At 41.6% G+C, this 27,065-nt stretch overlaps 1 protein-coding gene and 1 long non-coding RNA gene across 4 annotated transcripts in view; one reads left to right on the top strand and one right to left on the bottom strand.

Moving 5' to 3' along the window:
• Nucleotides 1-14,510: 14,510 nt before the first annotated feature.
• LOC111860248 (uncharacterized) lies at nt 14,511-26,284 on the bottom strand. Of its 2 annotated transcripts, none has more exons than XR_011982666.1 (3): nt 26,190-26,284; nt 15,281-15,353; nt 14,511-15,107 (listed from the first exon to the last, which is right to left on the bottom strand). It is a non-coding gene; the product is annotated as an uncharacterized lncRNA (long non-coding RNA). The 2 variants fall into 2 exon arrangements; XR_002842001.2 differs by lacking the exon at nt 26,190-26,284 and adding an exon at nt 15,996-16,104.
• The window catches only part of LOC111860246 (nuclear factor I/C), an 80,845-nt gene continuing 79,562 nt past the window's right edge, over nt 25,783-27,065 (top strand). The window contains exon 1 of one of the 2 annotated variants that reach the window (XM_023843741.2): nt 25,783-26,424. In XM_023843741.2, the coding sequence (XP_023699509.1) occupies nt 26,422-26,424 (3 nt within the window). In that variant the 5' untranslated portion in view covers nt 25,783-26,421. The remainder of the gene's footprint in view (nt 26,425-27,065) is intronic. The other variant, XM_023843743.2, reaches the window with a different exon arrangement.

Here is a 27,065-nt window from a genome sequence, read left to right as displayed (position 1 = left end):
GCCTGTCTCCCGCAGTGAGTGAAATGCGTCTGTGTGTCAGTCTGTGTGTCCCGTCCTGCTGCCTCTCCACACTCACCTCTAGGCCATGCTGTCGCCACTCTGCGATGTTGATCTGCCTCTGCTATGACAATCATGGAATGTTCCAGACATTGAATGTTGGCTTCTGGGCTCTGTTTCTGATCATGGGAGTTCTGGAGGCTCTTTTTAATGATTTAAAATTTTTCTGTTTAGTCTGAAATTGTTAGTCTGTACAGCAATCAAAGCCGTGACTGGAGCTGTGGATGATTAAGGTAAAACACAAAGTTAATTATTCATTTAAACTAAAGCAGTGTTTCCCAATCTGGTCCTCAGGAACCCCCACATGGTCCACGTTTTTGCTCCCCCTCAGCTCCCTCCCACATGGTCCACGTTTTTGCTTCCTCTCAGCTCCCTCCCACATGGTCCACGTTTTTGCTCCCTCCCACATGGTCCACGTTTTTGCTCCCTCCCACATGGTCCACGTTTTTGCTCCCTCCCACATGGTCCACGTTTTTGCTCCCCCTCAGCTCCCTCCCACATGGTCCACGTTTTTGCTCCCCCTCAGCTCCTTCCCACATGGTCCACGTTTTTGCTCCCCCTCAGCTCCCTCCCACATGGTCCACGTTTTTGCTCCCCCTCAGCTCCCTCCCACATGGTCCACGTTTTTGCTCCCCCTCAGCTCCCTGCCACATGATCCACGTTTTTGCTCCCTCCCAGCTGGTTCACTTTTTTGGTCCCTCCCAGCTCCTGGTAGACAGGAGACACCCTGCACAAGATCCCAGCAGCAAGCTTGGAGGGAGCAACACCGTGTCTGCCTGGGGGTCCTGAAGGACTGGCCTAAACACTGAACTAAAGGGACTCTGTGTATTTGCAACATCACACATAATGTGATGCTTGGGGTTTTTGCTTGTCTAAATAGCCTATGCCGTTTTCCCCTGTAGAGCACATGGGCGGTTATGATGCTGTTGGTTTTCTTGTACCTCACTCATACTTCTGTGTGTCTCCTTCACCACTATGGATATATGAAAGTTTCTCAGTAGGAAGACGGCCATTCATTTATGCCCAGAAACTTTTTTGACATCAAATACTGGCAATATTTGCAACCCAACACTTCACCCAAGATCAGCTACGTCCTGCGCACCCTGCTGGGCAATGGTGGTGTTTGAATATTGACGTAGTGTAAAGCTCCTGAAGACAATGTAATGAACTTACTTGTGCTTTTAGATGTGCTTTGAGGAAGCTTGGTGCTGTGGCCGGTATTATCACAATAGTTGTTCGGATTCCTGATTATTTCATGCAGTATATAGTGACACCATCCCATCCTCTTAGCAATGTTCAAGATTGCGCTGTGTGTCCTGCCTTTGCCATCGGTTCAGATGTTTTACCAGCTGCTGTTTCCCATTGTACTTTTAATTTGGAGCCAGTTTCCATCTGTGTCTTAAACCGCAATCTAGCCAACAGAACACTGTGATTCCAGTGAACTTGACTGAGCAGTTTGGTGTTGTGTCCGAACACCTACAAAATGTCCAAATCTTGTAAGAACAGCATCCATCTGGAATTAATCACTTTTCAAAGAAATAGTACTTGGTATTTCTGGTGTAGTTAAGTGTTTATTAAAGTTAATAGCCCAGTGGTGGTGGTGTTTTTTTTTTTATGGGAGATGTGGATATTTCAAACAATATTTGATGTACTTCCTTTGAAGTTACCTCAGTCACATGAAGAGTATCTCTGCTTATTTTGGCACCTTTTTGCATAAACTGAAAAATGCATTTCCAGTAGTTTTAAAGTTCTTTTTCATATTTATTGATGAGATTTATTCCTTGCGTTTTAAGGGGGGGATTCGTCTCATGCGCAAGGTTTTCTGTAAATGGTGGCGATAGGCGTTCAGATATTTGTGGTTAAGGTTACGTCATTGGGATGTGTAAAATTGGGGGCAGTTCATGGTAGAAACTGGGTGCGGAATAACGGGTAAGGCTTGCTGAGGTAATGCTGGTAAGGGTTATCTGTTTTGATATTTTTATGAATGTTTAAAATACCGGAGTACAGAGATCCTTACATGCCATCCTCTTCACTGCATAGGAGTCTTAATATTGCACAGAAAATCAGTGTTTATTTTTGTGTTTAGCTGACATCTGAACCAAACTAAACCCCTTTTATAGGTGGAGCTAATCAAGTAATTTGTTCAAAGGTACAACAGCAGACCTCTTCTGGGACCAACCACCTTGCTTCTGGTTTGTTATGCTTAAAGAATTAATTACATTTTAAGACCCCGACGATCCTTATTTTAAGAGTTCTGCTGTTACTTTTACCTGTACTTTAGACCTCAAGTAAAACACCTGTGCTTGCAAAATTGCAGGTAGATACCTGTAGTGTATAATAAATTTGATGAAGGAAGTGATGTTTTCTGGAAGGTTATGTGAATGGTGTCCTTGTTTATTGCATAAAAAAGCTGTTGATCGCATAGTTACCAGTGGGATCCTGGCTGAAGAGGACTTGGGCCAGTTTGTTTTACCCCTGCAGTGGGGGTATTTGTCTGTGCTTTTGTACTGATTTCTGTTTCATTTGTGAGGTTTAATTTGCTACCAGACTCAACAAATTTTGTGTGTGTGTGTGTGTGTGTGTGTGTGTGTATCAATATAAATACATTATATTATATATTTATATATATATATGTATCAATATAAATACATTATATTATATATTTATATACATATGTATCAATATAAATAATTACATTTTATATATATATATATATATATATATATATGTGTGTATCAATATAAATACATTAAATTAAATTTGTGTGTGTGTGTGTGTGTGTATATATATATGTGTATATATATAATTTTATAACTTGGGGTTCAAAAGTGTGATGTTTAGCTTCCTGAGTGTGTATTATGTATTAAGTAACCATTCAGATATTTCTCGTTGTTGCATGTCTTGTTGGCAATACTTTTCCACATGCAATTCCATTTCAAGTATGACATGATACACCCTTATTTTGCGAACTTAGAACAAATATACCACCAAGAGAATGTGTTGAATGCAGGAAAAACGGTGTAGATTACATTATTTGTAGCTGAATTTAATTAAGTTTAATTAGGTTGGTTAGAACCAAAATCCCGGCTTTGGGGGTGAAGTAATGAGCAGCTGTTAGTTCCCAATTATTCAGAGGCTACAGAGATGCGTATTAGTGGTGGTATATCCACTCCGGCTGTTTATTAGGTACGATTGCTCACTAATGCGAATGGTGAATCATGTCCCTGTTGCAGCTCGGCATGCAGGCAGTTGAGCTGCATGCTACTGCATGCATTCCTGTGGTTTAAAGGCGTGGGGTGCAGCCCCCCCCCTCCCCCAAACCGGCCACCTTCATCTAGAAATGCACTTATGACGAGCTAAATTTTCCAAATTTGAACTGAATCAATGTTATGTAAATCTGTAAAATATAAAATGCATTTGGGCATAACTATTATCACTACCTATCTGTCATTATAGTGGCTGCCTGGGCAGCTGGATTGACCGGCTGTTCCATCTAGTGGCCAAATAAAAAAACTAGCGGAAACCTATGAATTGTCTGGACTGCATCCCAGATTTCAAAATCAGTCATTCCTATGCAAACCTACAGTTCTCATTACATTTGATGGAAAGCAATAGATTGAACTCTGTGCTGTCCTGATACAGATACTATTATGCTTTATTAATAAATGGGAAATAAAGGTGCCCACATTCTAGCATGTAGATTTTGGCTCAGTGGATTAAGCATCTGTGCTTCTGATCACAAGGTTGCTGGTTTGAGGCCCAGGGCGTGTCTGTGGGCTTTGAGCCCCAGCTCCATAGGTGCTGCAAGGTGGCTGTGCTGTGACCCTAAGCTAACTCGCACCTGCGTATGTGTGTTTGCGTCTCATGGAGAACAAGATGGTGTAAGACAAAGACATACTTCATTCTTTGTGGGGAAATTATCTCTAATGTTACAGCAGCAACAAGACAAAATCCTCCATGCAAAACTGGGTCAGAATCATAGACCTGGCAGGGGGGCGCCGCCCAGGTCAGGGTAACACTTAGAACAACATTAAGAATACAGTGATTTAAAAAAAAATCACCTACAAACAAATTACTTAATGCAAGCTATTAAAACTGTTAGTAATACAAGCCTGAATTGTATCCATGTTTTTCAAATGCAAACGGACTTGATTCCGCAGTCTGTGTTCAGAATGGAAAAAGTTGCATATAATTGCGCATCCATCCTCATATGTACCTGTCACCTGACTGCCATCTTCAGAGTCATTGCTGCTGACTGTCCAGCAGCAGGCAGGTAAGAGCCCATGTACGGCGTTCAGGAGGAATGAGCCAGTGTCTGTTGCAGTGTAGGATGTCATGCAGACATTCGGCAGTGTTTTGTAGAACTGGCTTGCTTTGTTAGTTTGCTTTATTTAATCGGGGAGCGTCTTCGGCCTTCAGGATACAGGCAGGTATTGTCTATACTGCAACAAACTTGTATAACATTCTTATTCTTATTTTGGAAGATCTGAGCCTGCACTGATCTTTCTTGAACAGCAGTCTAACAGTGCCCTTCCTTCCTTTGAGGAAAACCTCGCTGATTAGCCAAATTTCCTTCGCTGTTCATATAATCCTTGCTACCCACTTTGACTCATATTATAGATATAGATCATCAGCGCATAAACTAGTCTATTATGGAGTAATTAGTGAGTAATTTTTTTTCTCCATGGCAACGCTCTGCAATCAATCACCCTGTACCCCTAAGTAGATTTAGATGAAGTCTGAGAGTTTATGCTATGTGTAACACTAGTCACCTAAATATTAACTCCACCTCTGCCAGTAGAGTGAGAGACTAGGAGCCCGCAAACAGATCTACGAGGCGTGAATCTGATGTCTGATGGTTTAGCCTGGCGGGTCTTGGATGTCCTTAAAGCAGGTCAGCAGCTGTTTCCTTTTCTGTTCGCCGAAGTGTTTGTGTAACGTAAGAGCAACGCTACGAAAATCGGCATCTGTAAGGCGTTAAGTCGTGAGCGATGCTGCCTTTTGTTTTGACAGATGCTGCGGAATTATCGTTGCGGTCGTCGGTTTCGTGTGCCCTGCTGTGGGAATGTGGTCAGCATGTTCTATGTGACGGTTTGGTCATTCCCCTCCAATCTTAATACGGGCCTGTTCTTTCCCGATAATTTTGTGCACACAGCCTTCTCATATGGGTCTCATATCTTAAAAATAGCAGTTTGAAATTTGAACTTACTGTCATGATTCTGAAGACTGGGCACGCTGACCTGCCTGGCCCGTTGCTTGTATAGGTCCACTTTCACCATATAGTGATTAATTACTTTTTAGTTACTTTTGCCTTTCAAAAGAAAAAGAGGGAAGAATGGATTTATGGATTCAATTTTGTTGAACATCCTTTTATACGGTTCTGCGGTGTTGAAGTTGTGCACTTTATGTAGCAATTTTTGACACCAATTAAATAAGAAAAATACACCAGGAGCAATGTATACGCTCACGTGGTGCATGTGATTGAGCAACTGTTGAGAATCACTTGCCAAACAGATATAGCAACATTTATTTACAGCTGGAGACAAAGAATGAACCTCTTTCTTGAAATATACCTGCATGTAATACATCATTTTTAAATGAAGCTTTTTTTGTACAGGTATATGGGATTGTGTTTTTTTCCTCATACACCATCTTGCTGTCATTCCAAGGCACACATACATGGAGGTGAGAGTGAGGCTGGGGGTCTGAGCAAATGGTCAGCTGTTCATCTGTGCTATGCAGCATTTTCTGGGGTGTTACGGGCCTTGATGGAGATTTGGTTACTCTTCTAAGCATGGGACTCAAACCAATGACCTACTGGCCCGACTTGCTGAGCCACACACCACCACCCGCTCCAAAACACTAAAATACTACATTTTTATTTTTTTGTTTCTTTTAAAGCGTAAAGCTTTAAATAAACTGAATATTCCCCACTAAAAAGCAATCCAGCCACTCATGTTTCTTAATGCTACAAAATTTCCCTTTAGGTCACTCAGTAATGTGACCTTGGGGTTCTATCTATATTTAGCAAAATTCTCTCTTGCTGTATTTTGAAAGTGTTTTGGAAGCAGTTGAGTTTGCTGTGAGCTGAATTAAAATTTCATTTGACCAAAATGCATCTAAAAATGAAAATGTTACTGTGTTCAAGTGGTTTGCCTGCCTCTCTTTTGGGCAGTGATTAGGCAGGGTTGTTGATGATGAGGATGACTGCAGCTCTCCTCGCTTCTTTCTGGACCACTTTGTGTTTAGTGGTATGGAAAAAATGGACGCTGCTGTTTGCTGGTGACTGACCTTTGTGGCTGGCTGGATGGAAAGGTTGCTTAGCAGTGGTGTTTTAATGGTTAGGGAAGTGCACTTGTAATTGAAAGATTGCAGGTTTGACTCCCTGAGCAAGGTACCGCCCCCAAGCACTGCTCCCCTGGCGCTGAATTAGCTGCCCCCTGTTATGTCACACATGGGTTAAAGGAAGAGGACACATTTTGTTGTGGTGTGTCAACAATGATCACTGGTCACTAAATTTCTAAAAAAAAAAAAAAAAACAAGAATTCTAATTCAAACAACTGTAAATCTTTAAATGGGCTTACAGCCTCCCATGCGGGCAAGAATATGGCAGTTTTTTTTAAATCTGTTCTTTTGAAATGGTTTTCGCAGTGTGCCCGTGAAAATGCCACCGCAGTCTTGCCACGCTGTCCTGATCGAGACGGAGAGTGGACCGAGAACTAAAGAGAGAGAGGTTGCTATTAAAAACCTGTCATTATTGGTGGAGCAGGAATATGCTACCATTCAGTGTGGACGGCCAAGACATGCACACGAGCCGCCACTGCGCCAGTGCATAGGTCACATGTCCACATCAGACCTGCTAGAACCAGAATTACAACAGCCTCTTAGCTTACAACCTAACTATATTACAATTACCACAATACCACAGGTACGTCTGCCAACTGGTAAGCTACTAGTTTGAATACCAAATCTACTATTCCTGGCCGTTCATCCGGAAATATAAATATAAAAACAGTCAAAAACAGTGACAAAGATTGTCATGGTATTTGGACATTTATGCTACACAATTGTGGAGCACTGTTATCCTCTTTTTTAAGCTCACTCTACGGCCCCCGCTGGACCGTTACTCAAAGCAGGTGAAGAAACGGGCGATTCATGGTGATTCATCGCCGCTGTAGCAGCTGTGCGGCTCTCGCTGTAGTGCGACTCACTGATGCTTCACTCTGGTTCCAGAAAGGCTCAAAATAAGAAAAATAGTGCCCAGAAAGTTCTGGATATTATTGTGAATGACTGCTTGTTGCTGTATAGCCCGCATGGCATCTAGATTTATGCTTCTGTTGGCGCTTATGTGACGGAACTGTAAATTCTCTGGATCCTCTTGGTTTTCGGACATTTAAAATTGACATCTCGCCACCGTGAAACAAACCTGAATGAAAAGCTAAAAGAGTATGTAAACAGCAGGTACTGCCAAGACCAGGAGGGTGGGCACTGGTGGGTGATGTGTTGAAATACGTGCACAAATTGAAAGAAAAATGTAAAAATCAGTATAAAATGCCTTCAGCCACATAAAGCAGCGTGATGAGCCCATTTTTATCACCAGCATTGAGAGGAAGGGGGTACAGCTGAGCTTTGCTAAGTGACTTCAGCTTCTCCTCGTTGTGAACCCTCCGGACTGGCAGCTCTACCTGTGTGGGTCTGGCTTACGGCGGGTGGGGGGCCTGGACCATCTCCCAGTGACTATGCCACAGTCACAGGCTTGCCTAAGTAGCACAAGGGTTGACTTCCTGTCATGTGACCTGTCACGGGGCTGCCCCTAGCTGTCGCAGGTGGGCCCCTGTGAGCAAGTCCCCCTTTAAGGCCTTTACTTTCTGCCTTTGCCTCTGTACTGCTCCTCCCCGGCTCAGCCGACCCGCCATGTCGACTGACTTGCCCACTGTTATTTTGATGCCTTTGCTTCGCGGTAAATTCTGCAGCCTCACCTTTCTTATGCTGAGCCTCGGTCCAGCCTACGCTACGTGGTCATGTGGTTAAAGCGGAGGCTTTTCTTAGCCCCTGATCCCCCCCTCCCTTCCCCCCCGCTCAGTACTGGAACATATCTATGAATGAATGCACAATTGGTGTGTTTCTGTTAGCGCAGCTGGCTCAGGCTAGGCTGCCTATCATTCTGCGGGAGCTTCCTGTTTTCTGTGCTTCCGTACGTTGCAGTGGGACCTGCTGCGGCCGCTCTCCTATTCCTCCTCGCCTCTCCCTCTCTCCCTCTCGCCTGGTCTCCTGCTGGGACACCCAGGGGGAGGACAGGATGAAAGGCGGGGACGCCGGCGAAGGCAGGAGGGACACACCACCTCTGACCTAAAGGCACGTGTCCGCCATGCCTCCTCCAGGTGGCCGCGCTCCCGGGGCGGCACAGCGCTCGCTGCCCCAGATGGAGCCCACCGGCACGGCGCAGGCGAGGGGCCGTCCAGAGGAGCAGGCAGTCAGGTGGCAGCTCTGCTACAACATGACAGCCAAGACTTGGTGGATGGTGAGTGCTGCTCTCTGGCTTCACGTCTTTTGCCGGTTGCCAGACCCTGGTCTTCTTTAAGACGGATTTTCTCATTTGATTGCTAACAGCTTTTTTGTTGGGTTCATTCATTTTATTAACTGTTTGCAATTTTCTCCTTTTGTGTCCTCTGAGAGTTGGAATTGGGGATTTTGCATATCCTACAGCTACTGTTGCTCGGTGCTGACTGGACAGATTTCTGAATGGTGTCAGTCTCTCCATACCCTTCAAGTGTACGTGTTCAAGCTTTTATTGTTGTTCCCTTCATTTTCTGGATTCGTTTACTTGATCTATAACAACATATTACTGATTTGTTGCTGTCAGATGTTGGATTTTAATTATTTCTCTGAAAATTCTGCTTTCTACATAAAACCTTAATTTTGCAATCTGTTTCAACCAAATGCTGAAGTAACTGTTTTTGGTTTGTATTTTTAAGTGGTTCCTTCTTAAACTTAAGAGGAATTGAATGTATTTAGACCTCTGAGATTTTCTTGGGACGTGGGTAAAATGCAGTACATGTTGAGCATTTGCACCTCATAGTATTAGTCCATTAAGACAGAAAGCAATGCTACGTAGTGTTTCTTAAATTTATTTTTCTGTTTTTCTGCATCCCTCCAAAGAAAATAATACTGACAAACAAATGTATAATTAACAATGTAAGCGTATATTTTTATAGAGAACAGAAAGCACAGCCATCAAAAGTCCTCTTGCTGAGTACTGACCTGTGTTGGGAATGTAATAATGTCATAAATCTACTTCATATTTGTTTCCACATACCCATGTTTTAATTCTCGGCCGTTCACTGTTAATGCTGAAGTTTAGATTTTGAAATATTCTCAGTAGAATTATGACAGAGCAAAGCTATACAGCTTCACTGTGTTGCCTTTTGCTAACTTTGAGCTGAAGCCCGTCTTTTAAATGAATTCACTGTCACAGAGCTCCTGACCTCAATCCTACTGAGAATCTGTGCACTGACTTCAAAAACTGCTGCCCATAAGCAATTTGCAGTAACTTGGAATGACTTGAGCACATTTTCCCAGCAGGATGGGTTAAAATGCATCAGACCAGCTTGCTAAGTCTGTGACTGTAACTGCTATTTATTATGGCATTTTTGTTATCTGTTGCACTAAAGCTATATTCTAATAATGGCAAACTAGAAATAAAATCATCACCATATCTTTCATTGTTTTTTATGCCAGTTATCAGACAGCTTGGTCATTTGGATTAATTGCCCTGGCTTTCCTTACATAACTCTCCATCTACTCAGAAAAATGCCAAACACTGGGCATTTATTTTATGGCTTGATGGAAATAATTCATGAAGTTTCTCTCTTGGGAAAATAAAACCATTTCCCGCTCCGAGAGGCAGGTAGCGTACAAGTGTGTCTGCACTTGGAATAGCCTGCACACAAATGTAAGTGTAGACAATGAGTAGAGTCTGTACAATAAAGATGTGGAGTAGAGTCTGTACAATAAAGATGTGGAGTAGAGTCTGTACAATAAAGATGTGGAGTAGAGTCTGTACAATAAAGCAAAGATGCATTGGAGTGTCAAACTGAGCTGTTGCAGTTTCCAAATTAGAATATTAATTCTATCATTCTATTTTTGGTATGAAAAATGTGATTTTTGGCTGCTGTAACTTTCTGCAATTTCCTTTGTAATTAATTACCTATTATCTATCTACTAATCATCTATCTACAATTATCTATCAATATATCCTCATTCTAATCTAATGCAATGTCATTAACTTTAACCTTGTCAGGAAAATAGGAGGTACTGATCCAGATGTTATCGAAAAATACTGAGCGAGCAGCTCCGGACAATTTTAAAAGAATATCTGTATCGGCGATGCAGCGTTTTGAGTATTAAGCCTCCCCATGTCACGGACGGCCGCACGCAAACCCCAGATATCAGAGGAGGAAGTCTTTGAAATTCTCCATTTGTAAGCAATGTGTTAAATGTGTGAACTTGCAAGTTCAGCATCTTATTTTAAATCTGGACTCTGCTTTTCGCGCAACCGGTACTCAGCTGTGATGAGTTAACACCTCCCCCACTTCGGTATCAAACTTCCCCTCACTGCATTAGCCACCCACGTGTTTGTCTAAATCAGTCCGATATGCACGGCTTTCTACGAGCTCTAATTAATGCGAAAAGTTGCCCTTTTGATTATTTTTGGGACTCAGTTTGAAGAATTATGTGCTCACATGGCCCTCTGTTTCACACATGGTGACAGTCTGGTTGCGTTTGATCTTATATTAGCGGGAATGAGCCATTGTGCTCGCTTTTGTCAGCATTGTATGAAAACTATTCTTATTTCCTGAGAAGATGCCATTGCGGTGCTGGTTAGGATCTGCCCGTGCTACCGTATTAATGACTTTTGTAGTACAGTAGACTAGGCCACTAGTCAATGTTCTACATCAATTGTCTCACTAAGATGGTCCTTTTTTAATGGTGGATTGTGAAGGTACAAGAGTACATCATATTGACAAAAAAATTTTTTTTGGTAATTTGTGGTTAGAATAATTTGGATGTTATGCTGAGAGCCACACAGCACAGGATGGGGAATCCTTTGACTTACGGACAACAGTATAGTACAGTACCATACAGCATAGTACAGTACTGTATGCAATTACTTAGATATTAGTTAGTATCACCTTAGAATTATTATGGGCTGTATTATTATTTTTCTGACTTAACTACAAATTTGACTTCAAGACATACTTAGGGATCCGATTTTGTTTGTGACCCATGAACCACCTGTGTTCACTGTAGGGCAGTGACACACACACACACACACACACACACACACATATTCATATCTTTGTGGGGACTGTCCAGTCATTTCTATGGGAAAGACCCTAATCCCAGCAATGACACCCGTAACCCCTACCCAGCCCCAACCTTAACCTTAAATAACCAAAGAAAATACAAGACTTCTGGCATTTTTAGTTTTTTGATTGCATTCACAGATTTTTGTAAAATTGAGTTTCATTTTGTGTGGACCAAAAAAATGTCCCTACAAGGTCAAAATAGCATGTTTTTATGACATTGTGGGGACATGCGCCTCTATCTGGGAAGGCATAGGTCTGAATCCGCTGGCTGTCTGCACAGAAATCTGGCCCTGATAGGCCAATAACTCCAATGCTGTATGTTGCTTTGGACCAAAGATCCTGCTAAGTAAATATATTTAATGTATGTGTTAGAAAAGGTTTGGCTGCTGGGTAATGATTTCTATCAGCAGATTATAAATTGTCCTTCCCATGGGCTAATCCTTCCAAATCTGTGTGCTGCTGGAGGAGGCTTCATTCCTCAATTCCCCGGCTGTCTGCAGGGGTAATCAGATGTGTATTGGGCTGTTTTGGTCTGCAGCGATTTCCAGGGTGACTGGGACACATGTTGCAGTTTGGAGCGTATAGTCTTGCCACTTCAAGACAACAGCAGGCTCTCAAACACAAGATTTGTGGATGTTGTGGCTCTGTGGTCGTGTAATGGGTTGCGTTGTTTTCTAAGACAAAAGCTCTGGGAAGGATTATCAGAATGGGATGAGAAACACATTTTATAGTGCTTGCGGTGGCTCTGTTTAAAATTAGATTTACAATTTAAAACCGGCTTCTCGTTAGGTAGCTACATCTCACACAAACATACCAGCCATACGGACCTTTTAATTCAGATTTTCAAAAGTCACTCCTTAGCTACCTTCTCTGATTCTGAAATGTAAGGTGTAAGCAGTCATTTCATGTTCTGAAATTTTAACAAAAGGCCAAAAAATGGTTATTATGACATCCATCTATCTGTTTTCTGAAACCGGTTAACCTATTCAGGGTTGCGGGGGTCCAGAGTCTATCCTGGAGCCTACGGGCGCAAGACAGGGAACAACCCAGGATGGGGTGCTAACCCCTCACAGGCAACACTCACACGCCATACACTCACACGCCATTCACTTACACACCATTCACTCACACACCATACACTCACACGCCATACACTCACACGCCATTCACTCACACACCATACACTTACACGCCATTCACTTTCACGCCATTCACTCACACGCCATACACTTACACGCCATACACTTACACACCATTCACTTACACGCCATTCACTCACACGCCATTCACTCACACGCCATTCACTCACACGCCATACACTTACACGCCATACACTTACACGCCATACACTTACACGCCATACACTCACACACCATTCACTCACACACCATACACTTACACGCCATTCACTCACACGCCATACACTTACACGCCATACACTTACACGCCATACACTCACACGCCATTCACTTACACGCCATTCACTTACACACCATACACTCACACACCATTCGCTCGCACGCCATACGCTCGCACGCCATTCGCTCGCACGCCATTCGCTCGCACGCCATTCGCTCACACGCCATACGCTCACACGCCATACGCTCACACGCCATTCGCTCACACGCACTACAGCGACAACCATTTCTAAAATCCTCCTTTTTAGTGTTATGTTGTAAAATATGACTTTGATAATCAGTGATCCATCCTACAATTTTATCAGGAATTTAAGGGAAGTCAAGGCTTCGAGGTTCTGCCTGTCAGAAGCTTGTAGATATATTACAATATACGTGTGAGACATTTCTGCAGCGAGCCAGTCTATTCTCTGAGGAACAAGCAACAAGCTGGACAGAAAACAGGGGAAAAACATGAAACCTACACATCAATGGTAGAGTTTGCATCACTGTCTGTCCAGTACAGGGTCACAATGAGCAGAAAGTATGGCTTACCTGTTAAAAATAACATAAAAAAATGCATACTTGATTTTGCTGGGAAATTATATGTATGCATACAGTACTGTGCAAAAGTAGCAGGCAGTCAAAGGAAGTGTTTAGAGCTATTTATCTGGTTAGTAAGTACATATTTGCGAAACACCAGAACAAAAACACTATTTTACATTACAGCATATTCAAATTAAGAGCAGCACAAAAACTAACAGGAATTTCTTCTGTTCTCTCAGTCACCGATGTCTCCTTGGATGGCCAGATGATCACCGCTTCAGTTCCCAAACCTCTCCTCAGGGGCACCTCAGTCATTACATGTAGTTGTTAAATTTCACAGCCAGCACACTCAATTAATGAATTTAATTAGTTTAAAAAGTCAATGAGGTATTGATTAGCCGAATAAGGTGTGCTAGTGGTTGAGTCAAAAAATACGTTGATGTATTGGATCGTCGCTGCAGGTACTGGGGTGACTTTAGGAGAGGTTTGGTAGTGGCTAAGTTGACATTTTAACAGACACTATATCGCAGTTTTACACCAACATGAAAATAAACATTTTAAGCAGCATTTTCTTTGACTGCATAAGACCTTTGCACAGTTTTGTACATATTATATACACAGACAATACAGAAGACACGGGACTGTTAGGAATTGCTATGGACATGATGCATTCTTGGCCTGCAGAGGGCGCCCAACCACATCCTCACTGTCTTTTCCACAGTGTGCTTCAAAGTGCTCTTCTGCTGTGAAGCCATTTCTTCACCCAGTTTATGTATATGGAACAGGGGGCTTAGAGACACTCGGTGTCCTGGGTTTGGGCTGCTGGGAGGGGCCTGCGCTCCCTGTGTTTCTGCTTCAGCTTTGTACTACGATTAAGCACGCAGTACCGTGGTAAACCTCGATCATTAGAAGCTAGTTTAGGGGCCAGGCTTGTCACCAACGAGGGTGACCGAACATGTGGTGAATCTTCCCCTTGTTCTGCAGCAGCAGAGAGGTCAGTGCTCTGGTCGTGCTTCGACTCCACAGCAAGTCGCCCAAATTTAGGAATCCAAATGGTCACTTCCTTTAAAATATAAAGGACCTTTTCTGCCTTTATGTTCATATTCACATTCATTTCAGCTCTGCTGGTTTGACCTTGGGAAAATAAAGGGATTTATTGTGATACGAAGGAGAACTCAGATTTTATTCTGTTTAGTTGTTTCCATGTTAGAATTACAGTTCATACTGTAAATAGGATGATTATAACACCAGATTCAGCATGCTGAAGCCAGGGCAGAGAAAGCGGTTTGGTATTTCTAGGTTTTGACTGGACAGCAAGCAAACTATTCTGCTGGAAGGTCTGTGCTCAGAAACAGCGAGTCAACCCTTCAGTTAATGTTGTACACGGGCAATGTTGTACACGGGCAATGTTGTACACGCACACCACGGGTGTCTGTTACAAAACTGAAAGGTACTGATAAGACAGTGTAACAAGTTGAAGATTATACTCCTCTTCAAAGAGGAAAACATTTCATTTCACCGTCTTGGAAAATAGCCCAGTTTAATCTGCACAGCATCTGTACCACTCAGCTGAATATGCTCTTTATCACTCACACATCCTGTCTCTTATGTGCAGTTTCATTCACCCCTTTTTCTATCATTTGCGTCCTCTTGTAGTTTTCTTGAAACTGATCCCCGAAACTTTGCAGAGTACGAAGGGAAGCAGCCGATCCCCAAGCGTAGCAGATGAGAAACTCAGCACCTGTATTTAATGAAAAAAAAAAAAAAAACTGACCATAGCATTTCCACCCATCCATCTTCCAGCTGCCTACTTTTCCCCAAAAACTTTTTCCCGCATGGTCAGCGTGCTTATTTCAGACAGCAGCTAGCTAGAGTTGTATCTGATTGGTTAGGTGAAGAGTATTAAAAAAGTACCGTAATCTTCAGGCACGTCCACAGACTCCAAAACCATCTGTTTTGGGATGGAAAGAGGTAATTGATGAAACAACTGGGAATCCAAAAAGAGACAGAGAGGGAAATAAATTTGTTAAATAGTGGTTATATGGATTCATCCATAAGTTCAGCAAAAGATTTATCAGTCTTCATATATTTGGTCCAAGCAACTAGGCTCATTGATGGAAAAACTGACCATTTCCTAAAGACCATAAACAACTTTGATTGCTTTTTCTGAAAATGCATAGGCGACAACGAGCAAAACGTAGGAATTTTTGGCATCATACAAACACAGGAGAGGGAGCCAGGAAGCATTAAAGTAATTCATGGCAATTTCCAGAAAGCCCATAGATTTTTTTTTTGTAATGAACATATCCAAAGGAAATTGTATTACATGCACCATGAAGAGAGAATTTGAACCTGTCTGAAAATGTTCTCTCTCCAATGACCAGATGTAGCCCAGGAAATCCCCAGGGGGGGTACCCTAGGATACCAAATTTTTTATTTATTTTTGGACTGGCATCCCATCCGGGGTGTGTTGGGATTAGATCTAGGCCCCTCATGAATCTGTACTGGAAAAGTAGTTGGTCAATGGATGGTCTTTTTACTCTTTGATACTGTGCCTCAGTCTGTTTTTTGGTCTCACTGTCAACAGTCACTGTACGTATTTCTGTGCTCTGTTTGTTATTATATTCACCGTATGAAAATGGAATAACAGGAAACTGTTTTTTCCAGTTTAAATTCCAGCTGCTACTCATTGGTTCTCCGGGAAATCTTGGCCCTATGAGAAGGAAAGACTCGTTCAGGTGACACGTCGAAAATATGGAAACATTACAGCTGTTGCCAGGGAGTGACGGGCCAGAAACTTCTCTGTTAGAAACACTCCTGGACGGCGGAGACGTTAGCGATGCTTCAGCGGGACTGCGCCAGTCACTTCATCTACACAGCTCGGCTAGTGGAAAAGGGAAAAGCTCATTTTCTAGGGAGAAAAAATAAAAGCGTCCTTTTCGTTTTCCACAAGTGGCAGAGATGTGCAGACTTCATTACGGACCACTGGGGGGAGGCAGTAGGACACATGACGCTAGCACTGGGTGTGAAGGGGGGGGGGGAGGGTTGGCTGTAGCGTCTTGTGCCATTTCCTCTCTTACTTCTTATTTCCTACACACCAACCACTGGTAGCATCCAGAGCGTGTAGTCAGAGTATGGATTAGTCTTCCTGGTAACGTAGTGCAAGCTGAATCCTTGGGTTCCTTTAAATCAGAGCTAGATAAGATTTTAACAACTCTGAGCTATTAGTTAAGTTCTCCCCAAGCGAGCTCGATGGGCCGAATGGCCTCCTCTCGTTTGTATAGTTCTTATGTTCTTATGTTCCAGCAGGAAAGTGCCACTGGATATGTGGATGGATGGACCACCCTAGAAGTAACACTAACCACTTCTACTTACTAGCCGAAGTCCTTCCTTGATTCAAATTTTAAAATTAAATAAATATACTCTGTGATATTACTGGGGGATGAGGCTTCATCATTACAGACTATACAGACTATACTGGACCACAGTTTGCATGTACACTGCAAAAGTAACGCCAGTAAGCCATTTGGTGGCACTGTACTGGCCAAATAACCTTGTGGTTTTTGCACGGATATATTTCCTGCTTATTTAACCAGATGCTCAATAATAAGTTATTTTAATAATTGACTTTCATAACTATCACATGTAGCAATTGATAAGGTATGATGTTCGGACGTTCAAATACAAAGATTTTGAATGCACAAAATATGAAGAATGGGTACATTATTGCTGCCAATTATTTGCCTGATGTAAATATTCTGCAGAGCTGTCTCTTAATGGATGACTAAGAAATGAACGCACATTGTACTGATGATAATGCATTATGAGTTATAAAATTGGCAATTGCAGCATTATGGCTGTGACATTTAGAATCGCATTGAAAAACAAAATGACTCAGCACGGACAAGCTTCCAGTCAATGAGACAACTGGCGTATCTTTTCATGTAACCCTGTGGGCTGAATATAAACAAATTCTCAAAGTATAACTTAACAGCTACAATGTTTGAATAAAGAAATATGCATGTTTGTATCTGTTGTTCCCCTTTAAATTCTGCATTTTGGTTTTACCTCTCTATCACGCCCCTAGCCAGAGTAAATTTCGGGGGCTTCGTAATGCTACTATGAATTAGTTGCTGTTGGCTTCCTGGCCGCGTCTCATTGTGCCCAGGTCTCCTCAGCTCAGCTGTCATATCGCCGTATTTCCTGCTGAATGTATTGAATAGCAATAGAAGTAAAAGTTTCTTTCCCCCCTTGAATGTGGGGCTCTTACAAAAAATAGTTTCTAATAGTTCAGTCATTTCAAAAATGTTTGACAGGAACTTTTCCCATCCCTTCGGAGTCACTTAGCACTGAAAGATGTACACTTAGTATGTAGGTGTTGCTGCATTTCACAGAATCGTTCATCCAGCCGTTGTATAAAGATCTCAACCAAACAACCCAACATACATCTCTATTTTACTTCCTTTATGGCTTGAGCCACAACTGGTTTGATGATGAAGATGAAACCCTTTATTGCTGTTGCAATACACCATGTCACTAGTCACAAGTACCAGTGAAAAAACTGACTAATCATGTGACCCTTCTTTTTTTACTTCTCACTCTAGTTAAAAAAAAAATTGAGCTGACATTTAAACGTATAAACAAATAAGCAATGTTTAATGCAGCTGCTTGGCTTACACTAAAGTTTATGCTAATTCTTTTGCCATTTGTACAATTACGCATTCACAGGCATTCTTTCTCTATGAGACCACAGTTTGGGGTCAGGGCACTGGCTTGGACATTTTTCTGGCACCCCCGGAGCAGTTCTTTGGGTTAGGAACCTTGCTTAAGTTTGGAATGTCCAACAGTGATACAATCACTCTGCCAGCCATTGGTTTCAAACCAGCAACCTTCCGGACAGAGGTACAGACTCTGAACCTGCAGAACCACCCGCCACTCAAATGGCGAAAGCTAGTCTTATTTTGAACTTTAAATGGCAAACACATTCTAGTGCGCTGCTGTGAGATGTTCTCATCTTTTATCAGATTTCCCCTAAACTTTCCTCTGGAGTGTGTCACCCCCGGCCTCTGAAACAGCAGTGACCTCGTGCTGTTCTTTGAGTTTGCCTCTGTGCCTCTCTCTCTGGTAACAGAAAATGTGGAGGTTTAACATTTGTGTTTTGTTGCCCTGTACTTGTCTGTACTTAGGCTTCTGTGAAATTAGAACATTTCAGATACACATTCATATGCTCTTAAGTACTGCAAGTAAAGAGAAAGAATTTGTGGTTTGGGGTGGCTGCCAGTGGGCCGCTTCACACACCATTCTGTAAGCCGATACATGGGCTGGGAACAATGGCACTTGCAGTGCAGTCAGAAATTAAATTAAGTATATTGTCAGTTATCATCAACATTGAAGAAATGCAGTGAGTCTCAGTTCTGGCCAAATTTTCTCAGAAACGGGACTATTTCTGAGATTTGCTCTGCTTGGCCGCATCGTCGTTCATGTTGATTAGGTTATTATAAATGTGATGTTTGTGTTCATGTATGCTAGTTTAGCTTTAATTTAGTCTTGTAATGTGAAGGGGCCCAAAATTTGTGAGAGGAGGTCTTACTGGTGGAAACAATTCTGTATCAGTTTAGACTTTAAAGGGCTCTTTGCCGTCGTGCTGAGCTCCCATCTAAGCTATGTATGCATCCTGCACCGTTTCATCCACAGAGTTGTGCTGTCAGGTGCTGTCAGACGCGAAGCCTCAGATGTCTGCTAGCTTCCAGTGGGGTAACACATACTCTGCAGTATACAAACTTCGTCAGGCCTACTGTGCACAGTCCAGGCATCTGTTTTTTGTTCGTTATTCTTGTAATGCTCCCATTGACCACTAGTGGAGGCAATTGTTCTAGGTTTGTTCTACGGTCCTGGAATTTTGGATTTCTGTCCTTTATGGTTGCATTGGGTGTTTTGTTTCTTTTTCAGGTGAATGTAATTACTGCCAGGGAAAATAATTATATTCATAATCAGGGAGTATTCTCTGGATGTGTTTGTTACAGAATCTGTTGCCCAGAATGCAATTGACTGTGGACTCGGGAATTACCAAGAGTCACCAGATGTCTCACTGATGACAGTCAACTTCTGTCCTTTTTATTAATGTCTTCCTTTGGCCTTTCATGAAGATGAATACAGCTGCTGGAATCTATTGATTTAGACAGTACATAGAAAGTCAGTACCCATCTAATACATTTTACAAATCATTTCTGTGCCATTAATACGCACATAACAAGATTATATATACATATACAAATAAAAATATGTAAAAACTAAACCCAAATGTAGCTATTAAACAGTATTTTTATAAAGAAATTGAATTGTGTACAAATCAAATTAGAAGAAAGAATTCAACGCTCTAAGAGAATATATTATCAAATTCTCAAAAAGTCTCCTGGTGTTGCAGTAGAAACCATTCTGCTGAAAAAGAGACAAAAGCAGAGTTGAGACGAAGCAGATGTGCTTAAATAAAGAAAATAAAGAAAAAGATCCATCCTAAAGAGCATAAGGAAAATGTACGCTGGAAATAAAGGATGAAGAAACTGAGGGAACGTTGGAATGAAGAGCAGAAGCAGTGGTCAGGCTGAAGGGTGGAAGGAAGCCACCAGAGCGACGCTGAAAGGAGGGACCAGGGCCGGCTGCTTCCAGGTCTCTCAGAGCAGCTACGAAGGCCACCTCCATCCACATAACTCCTGTGGAGAGCGGAGAAGAAGCAGAGCTGTGGCCGGTGGTCGCGTCACCTGACCTGGACGCTGGCGGGGTTTCGCTGGAGATTCCCGGGACGTGTGCTGTGACGAAGATGTATGGTACAGTGACAATGAGCACTGGATGACACCCTAAGATATAACGCAGTAAAAGTAACAGCAAGCAAGACGATCATTCGTGCAGCTATGTGGTAGAAATGAAAACGGACACCTGATGAAGAATCTTTGGGTACCGTCTACAGTGATTAAAATGATGCATATTCAGATTCACACGTTGACTGCTGTGCAGCTTATTGTGGGGTTTACCTGAGCTCACACAAGCTTTCAAGAAATGTAGCGGCGGGAATGGTGGACTGATTGGGTCGAAAGTGACACGTGCTGAAAACTCTCCAAAACGAAAGAACTCCCCAAGTCAGATCTCATAGAAGAAAACCAGACGTTACCGCCGTCTGCAGGAATCGCATGCAAAAAAACCACACGGCTGCATTTTCAGACTAGCGAGTTTGTCAAAGTCAGATAAAGCACTGGGATGGAAAGTCGGGATACGGCGGGGAACTTTAGCAACTGGCATCTCCATGCCAGCCCACCTGTTCATCCTCTGGAAAGGATCGCTGGGGGCACAGGTGCAAAGACACTCCTGCTGGACACCTGGCTCGGCCCCCCGCGTGGAATCGGTCGGGCAGGCCGTGCTGCAGCCTCACTGAGGCACCTGCATGCCAGGCTTGCAGGAAAATCCCTTTAATCGCAGCAGCTCCCATTGACTGGGAGAACAATTTACAGACATGGAAAAGCTGCAACTGGAACTTGGGAAAAAATTGCTGCCGATGTCTGCATGGGCCACCACCTCACATTGGCCAGATACTCAGAAAGAAAAAAAATATATATCAGGTTATTTACTACTTTTTCAATAGATACGACTTGAAGTGTGTGCCTCTTCTACCTGAAAAGCTGAAGTTTTATACTGTAGGAAGAATAATTTTAGGTACCCGAAACAATGACTTGATTTTTCTGCCCCAAACCTAAGAGCAGTCTGTGAGTGTTTTGGCCAAAGTTCTCCCTTGGCTAGGGAACGTTCCAGATTGCTCTCTCTTCTGGAACAAAATGTATCAGATCAATGTTTTCTACTTTGTGGAACCTTTTGAGAGCAATCTGTATATTTTACATGCATACGCACCCATTTTGTGATGCTTCATATTCATTGGGAGCATGAATACTTGCATTTATCATTAATGAATTTACCAAACACTTAGAGAACATTATTCAGAATTATTTCTCACTTATAATAACATGGACAACACAAGAAACATGGATTAATGATTAGAGTTAACTGCATAGGTCAAAAGTGTACTTTGAAAATCTGCAGATTACAATAAAAGTTACAGTGAGATTGTTATTTTTAGTGAGACAGCTTCACGTTTGTATAATTGCATTCTGAGGATTCTGTTATCTTCAATAATCTTATCTCGCATAATAGCATTGTCAGTAAAACAGCGTCCTGCTGCAGTGGTTCTGTGTGTTGCACGGTAAGAACTGCCGCAGAATTTCCATGACACAAAAGCATGTTGTCGGAAGGTTTGTGGCACAAAAAGAGCAACAACGTGATAAAAAACACAATGCTGCTGAAAAAATACTGTCTTACGAAAAAACACAGCACTATGGTGGCTAATTGCATGGCAACAGGTATGGTATTTTTTATTTGCATAAATGCCCTTCCATACATTCCGAAAAATGAGGACCGCGGCCTTTCTCATGATGTACAGCTTTATGTAATTTACCGTAGCTCTTCTGTCATGCTCATTTTTACGAACCTTGTGGATTTTAGCAAGGAATGCTTTTGTTGCTTGCTAGATGCAGCATGTGTATGTTGCACCGAAACTAATATAAATGCCTGAGCAGGTAACAAGGGAGTAGGGTTAGGTTCAGCATTGGTGGGGGTCGAATCATCCCTGAACTCCCCCCTCCACCCCCCTGCACATATACTGTCCTCCCGGAATATTGGTATAGGTCCCTACTGTCCATATACCCAAACCTACGCCCTTGGCAGGTAAAGGGAAGCGTTGTCTGAATGAATCTACATGCAGGACGTATGGCAGGCGGGTGCAGGAATGAAAACCTAATTCCACCCAGGAGCAGCATCGTGTGTGGAAAAATAAGGAGAGAGAGAATGGAGACGGTAAACAAAACGGGTTCGGCAGAAAGCACGAGCAGCACAGACACGGGGCTGTTTGACAGCATGTTAGCCGAAAGGCGTGCATTCATGCTTGTTGAGATACGCATTCCTTAAAGCAACTCATGCGACAGTCTTCCCCAAATGTGCCCAGCTGTCAACATCTTTAAATTAATATTAAAAGAAGAACTGGTGGTGTTGCGATAGAAACCTGGCTGCCCTTGATGCATTTGTGTACAATGGGTAACTGATAGTGTAGCCTAAAGAGCGCACATACACATAGAACCAAATACAGTTACAGAGAACACACTAAGGCCTTGAACCCTTCATACTGAGAAAACTGCTTTTTTTTATTTGTAGTAAAAACAAAGGATTTTTTTTTTTTTTTTTTACACTTTTTCCCATTTATTTAACCAATGGAATTTCAAGTAACCTACATTTCTCTGAGGACAAGAGTTGAATAAACGAGACTCGCAATACGGTAGAGTTAAGGAATTATACATAAAAAAATATATATTTGCTTTGGTGGACAGCTTTGTTTACCTTTAAGCATAGGTGTACCGCCGTACACCTTTAAGTAAGCATCCGATGGATATTTGCTAAAACCGTTCAAATGTCGCGCCTGGCTATAGGGAATTACTGGGACCTGACCTACCTGTTAATCCAGTACATATATGAGAGAGGTGGATTATTTGAGACATGGCAGTGCGCGCCCCCGGCACCCAACCTCAGGCTTAGCGCGGCACCTGCTGATTCCGCGCCTCCAACACAGTGTGTGCATGTAGAACTTTCTAGGTATTAACTAGCTCGTGTCTATGTTGGAGACCACAATTAAAAAAATATTATTTGTATAATATACTATGTTACAAATTACAAATCTAAAGTAACAGGAACAAAAGTAATCGGTAAAAATATGATTATCTTTAGTTTTGTTTTTAGCGGGAGAGTTTCTAGCTGTTGGAAAGACCAGGGAATAAGTCAAGTTTACCTGGGGCTTGACTTTTTTCTTATTTTTGAAAGAAGATCGGGGCTAAAATACAAGCAATGTCATTTAAGGACGCCCATGGGTTTTAGTGCGCTCTTCCAACGAAACATGTTAATTCAGCTCGAAACATCTTAATTACTCCTAACAAGTGTTGGTCTCCAACCACAAATCTTAGTTAAAGCATATTTCCATTAGCGTTGTAAGTAATTAGACTACGTTTCTATCATTTAATATACTTTCACGGTATCTATTACACAAAAGCCAACACGTAAAATGTAAAGACTTCTATATATAAATGTAATATATTTTTTAGGTTAAAAGGGTTAAATCTGGTTGCACAAAAATAATAATGGTGGTTTAAATGCTTGTAATACTGTTGAAATCTGTAGGCATAAATCGAACGACCTCCCTCGGGTTGTTCAATAATATAGATACAACTCGAAGAATAAAACACAAGCATTATGCTTTCAACTGAAGGGAACCTCTTCAATACCAGAAAATATTTTCAGTATTTAAACATGCAGTACGCCACAACCGAGGTGAATAATTCACACAAAACTGTATGACTTATGTGTGTATCTAAGGAACGAGACTAATTATGTTACAGAAATATGAAAATGTAATAAGAATACTGAACACGGCTTAGTGGCGTCAAGTAAAATCGTACAAAGATATATTTAAGAAAATAAAATTGTAAAATGTTTGTCTTAAATAATAGCAAAACATAAAGCATAAAACAAACTGCCACACTAATAACGAGTTTTTTGGAAATGTTATTTAGTAATTATTACATTTTGAGTGTGGAGGAAGTATATGAAATTATTTTCTTTTCCATTTTGTGTTTTGAAACTTTGTGATTTTATGTTGTGTGTTGTATATTCCGAAGAAAACGACAGTGATTAAGTTTATATGGTCACGAGCAATTATATATTAGAGCATACAAATGCACATCATTTTCTACAGTATAAGACTGCTTAAAAATAAATTAAAAAGGAATTTTGGCAGGTTTGGTTGATATATGAGAATCTACAAAAGAAAGAAAGAAAAAAACCTGACTGTGGCAACGTATAAAATCTGATTTCAGCATGTGAGCAGTAAGGACCAGTTTAATTTTACAGCATCTGAGATAATTTATATAAGTGACAGTAGGCTATATATATATATATATATATATATATATATATATATATTAATAAATCACAACATGGAATGTTACTAGAATGTTACAAATATTTGGTGCCTAATTTATATTTACATATATACAAAATAAGACTATTTTTAAGGTGTATACTATATTAATAACGTTTATTTATCTATGTTTGTAACCCAAAGATAGCAAATGAATAAAGTACAGAACTTTGATATTTTGCAATTAAAATGACAAATATTAAATATAAACAGCGTATTCAACAAGCAATGCTAAATCTTAGGTATTCTATAAGTCGTGTGGAACTTTCACACACAACTGATAAATCGCATAGAACTATTCTTTTTAATTTAAATAAATCAGAAATCCGCATTGTCTTTATAAGGCATACAACGCATTTTAAGAAGGTGAATTTAATACGTTTGATTCAATCTTTGTTGATTTTGGCTTTGTTTACAGTACAGCTCTTGGTCACACAAAAAAACACTTTCCCCTTTAAAACTGAGATACCTAAGTGGCCATTTCATTACATTTTACACTCAATTTCATGTCCCTCTCAAAGTATTTGTATTTATTTTGGCTTCCATTGATTTGTAGGACTTGTACAGCAACATATACACTTGCAAATGTCAAGGACATAATGATGTTTACTCAATATGTGATAAAGCAAATGCTATGAAAATTGGTCAGATATATATGTTTCCTGTGACATGCAAATATGCTGCCCACAACAGCAGTGATATATGACTGTAAATTATACTAATAAAATATTAAACTTACATATTGCAGTGTCTAAATAATTTATAAATAGTATGTAAGCAGGTGTAAGGGGTCATATAAATTATGGTTTGGAACAGTCTGTCCGACTTGTGTACGTAATAAAATATTGAAATAAGTATTACTCATGGTATTGCTCATTTAAAGACATTTTACGCACTTCTTTTGAAAATGCATGGTCTTATTCGGCTGTCTTCTCATTTCTTAAATATTGATCACTTCTGGCTATTATACTCCGTTTTTAAATTGCCGGCCAATTAAACTTGCTGTACAGAATAATAAGAGCAATTTTTAAGCCAGCAAGTGCTGTACGCGCGGTTAAAAACACGGAACGCGGACCAGTGGAAGGGCTCTGGCGGAGAAAAAGACCCCAGTATTTAAAAACGAAAAGGAGGCAGCACTAGCCCATGGCATTAACACTCTTCGGGAAGCAAGCTTAAAAAGAATGTATGTGTTAATATAACCTTGAGGCATATGCATGTTGAAAAGCATTAAGTACCCAACCAAATATAATACAAGCAAGTAAACTGACAGAATATTTGGGGCTTGTTTTTATCCGGTTGAGTTTACTATTTCTGCCCCTTTCTCTGTCAATAGGATGTTTTTAAGTGTTTTTTTTTTAATCTCTTCTCCCCCCTTTTATAAACTACGCCATCAAGTGCAATACTAATATATTACCAGCAACACCCCCCCACTCCGTGCGTCTCATCTATTCCTTCTCCCAGGCGACAGTAAGATCTCATAAGGAGCCTCTGTTCGGGCCGCCTGAATGGACTTTGAGGAGGAAAAAAAACGGACGATCCGCTGATACCATCAAACAAACCAATATATCTGGACAATGTTGCTGCATGTATGAGACCGAGGACACGTTACTGCAGTTTTAAGACAGAGCACCAACAGCACGATACTGCAAGACACTATCAAGCAATATACAGCTAGCGGGCAGCTAGGCAGGCTGCGATCCTGCCACAAATTGTACAAGCTGTATAATATTATTGTAAGATCTCTATTTTGTCCTCTTGTACCTTGTAAGGGGGGTTTCTGAACGGACTGCGGTAGACTTCGTGCCGGACGTTTCTGTTTTATCTGCACGGGTTGTTTCTCCCCTCCGAAGATCACGGATTACTTCTTTGCGAAGAGATATGGATGTATAATAATAAAAACAACAACATCGAGGAGATGACAAGGCGCTGAACTGTCGTGCTGCTAAAGCCTATTAGCTCCAACTTTTAGGGGGGTTGGCAGTTTCGCTTGGCAATGGTACGTTAACAAATAAATTTCATCATTATTTGTCGTTATTCCAATAGACGCACTGCAGGGCTTGTTAAGCGATGTGCGTTTTTAAACTAGTAAATATAGCGCACATGTATATTTGTTATTCCTTATTAGCTTACTCGAGTTACTCCTTTTTGTCGATCCTTAGCCAGAGCGAAGGTTTGCGGGAAGCGCTACTAGGCTAAATACTGGCGAATATTTCTGTTATAATGTGCATATATGTGGGAATGGGTGGCCTCACTGCCATTTTCTGCGCCGCACAACTTATCGGCGTTATGTCCACCGTGCTGCGGAGACGTACCGCCGCCGCGGGACCCTCGCAGGCCAAGTTGAAGTTCAAAGCGAAAGATACTCGGTAGCCGGTGCGGAGTTTGCGGAGCTCCGGCAGAAAATGGCCGCAGCCGGAGCCCGAGGCGCGCCGGCGTGAGTGTGAAGCACAGACCGGCAGAGGCGCTCGGTCGCGGTGCCTCGTCACACTCAGCGTGCCGATGTCACACAAACTTGTGAAGATTGTCCCTGTCTGCACTGAATACATAAAATAATTTTCACTTACGCAGTTTTTAAATTTAACTTCGGGCCTAAAGATACTATGCTGACAAAACTCTGTTAAATACCGGAATAATCGC

The sequence above is a fragment of the Paramormyrops kingsleyae genome, chromosome 15 (genome assembly GCF_048594095.1).
Source record: "Paramormyrops kingsleyae isolate MSU_618 chromosome 15, PKINGS_0.4, whole genome shotgun sequence".
NCBI classification, from domain to species: Eukaryota; Metazoa; Chordata; class Actinopteri; order Osteoglossiformes; family Mormyridae; genus Paramormyrops; species Paramormyrops kingsleyae.
Note: the sequence above shows the minus strand (reverse complement) of the source record. Positions and strands in the feature narration are given on the sequence as shown.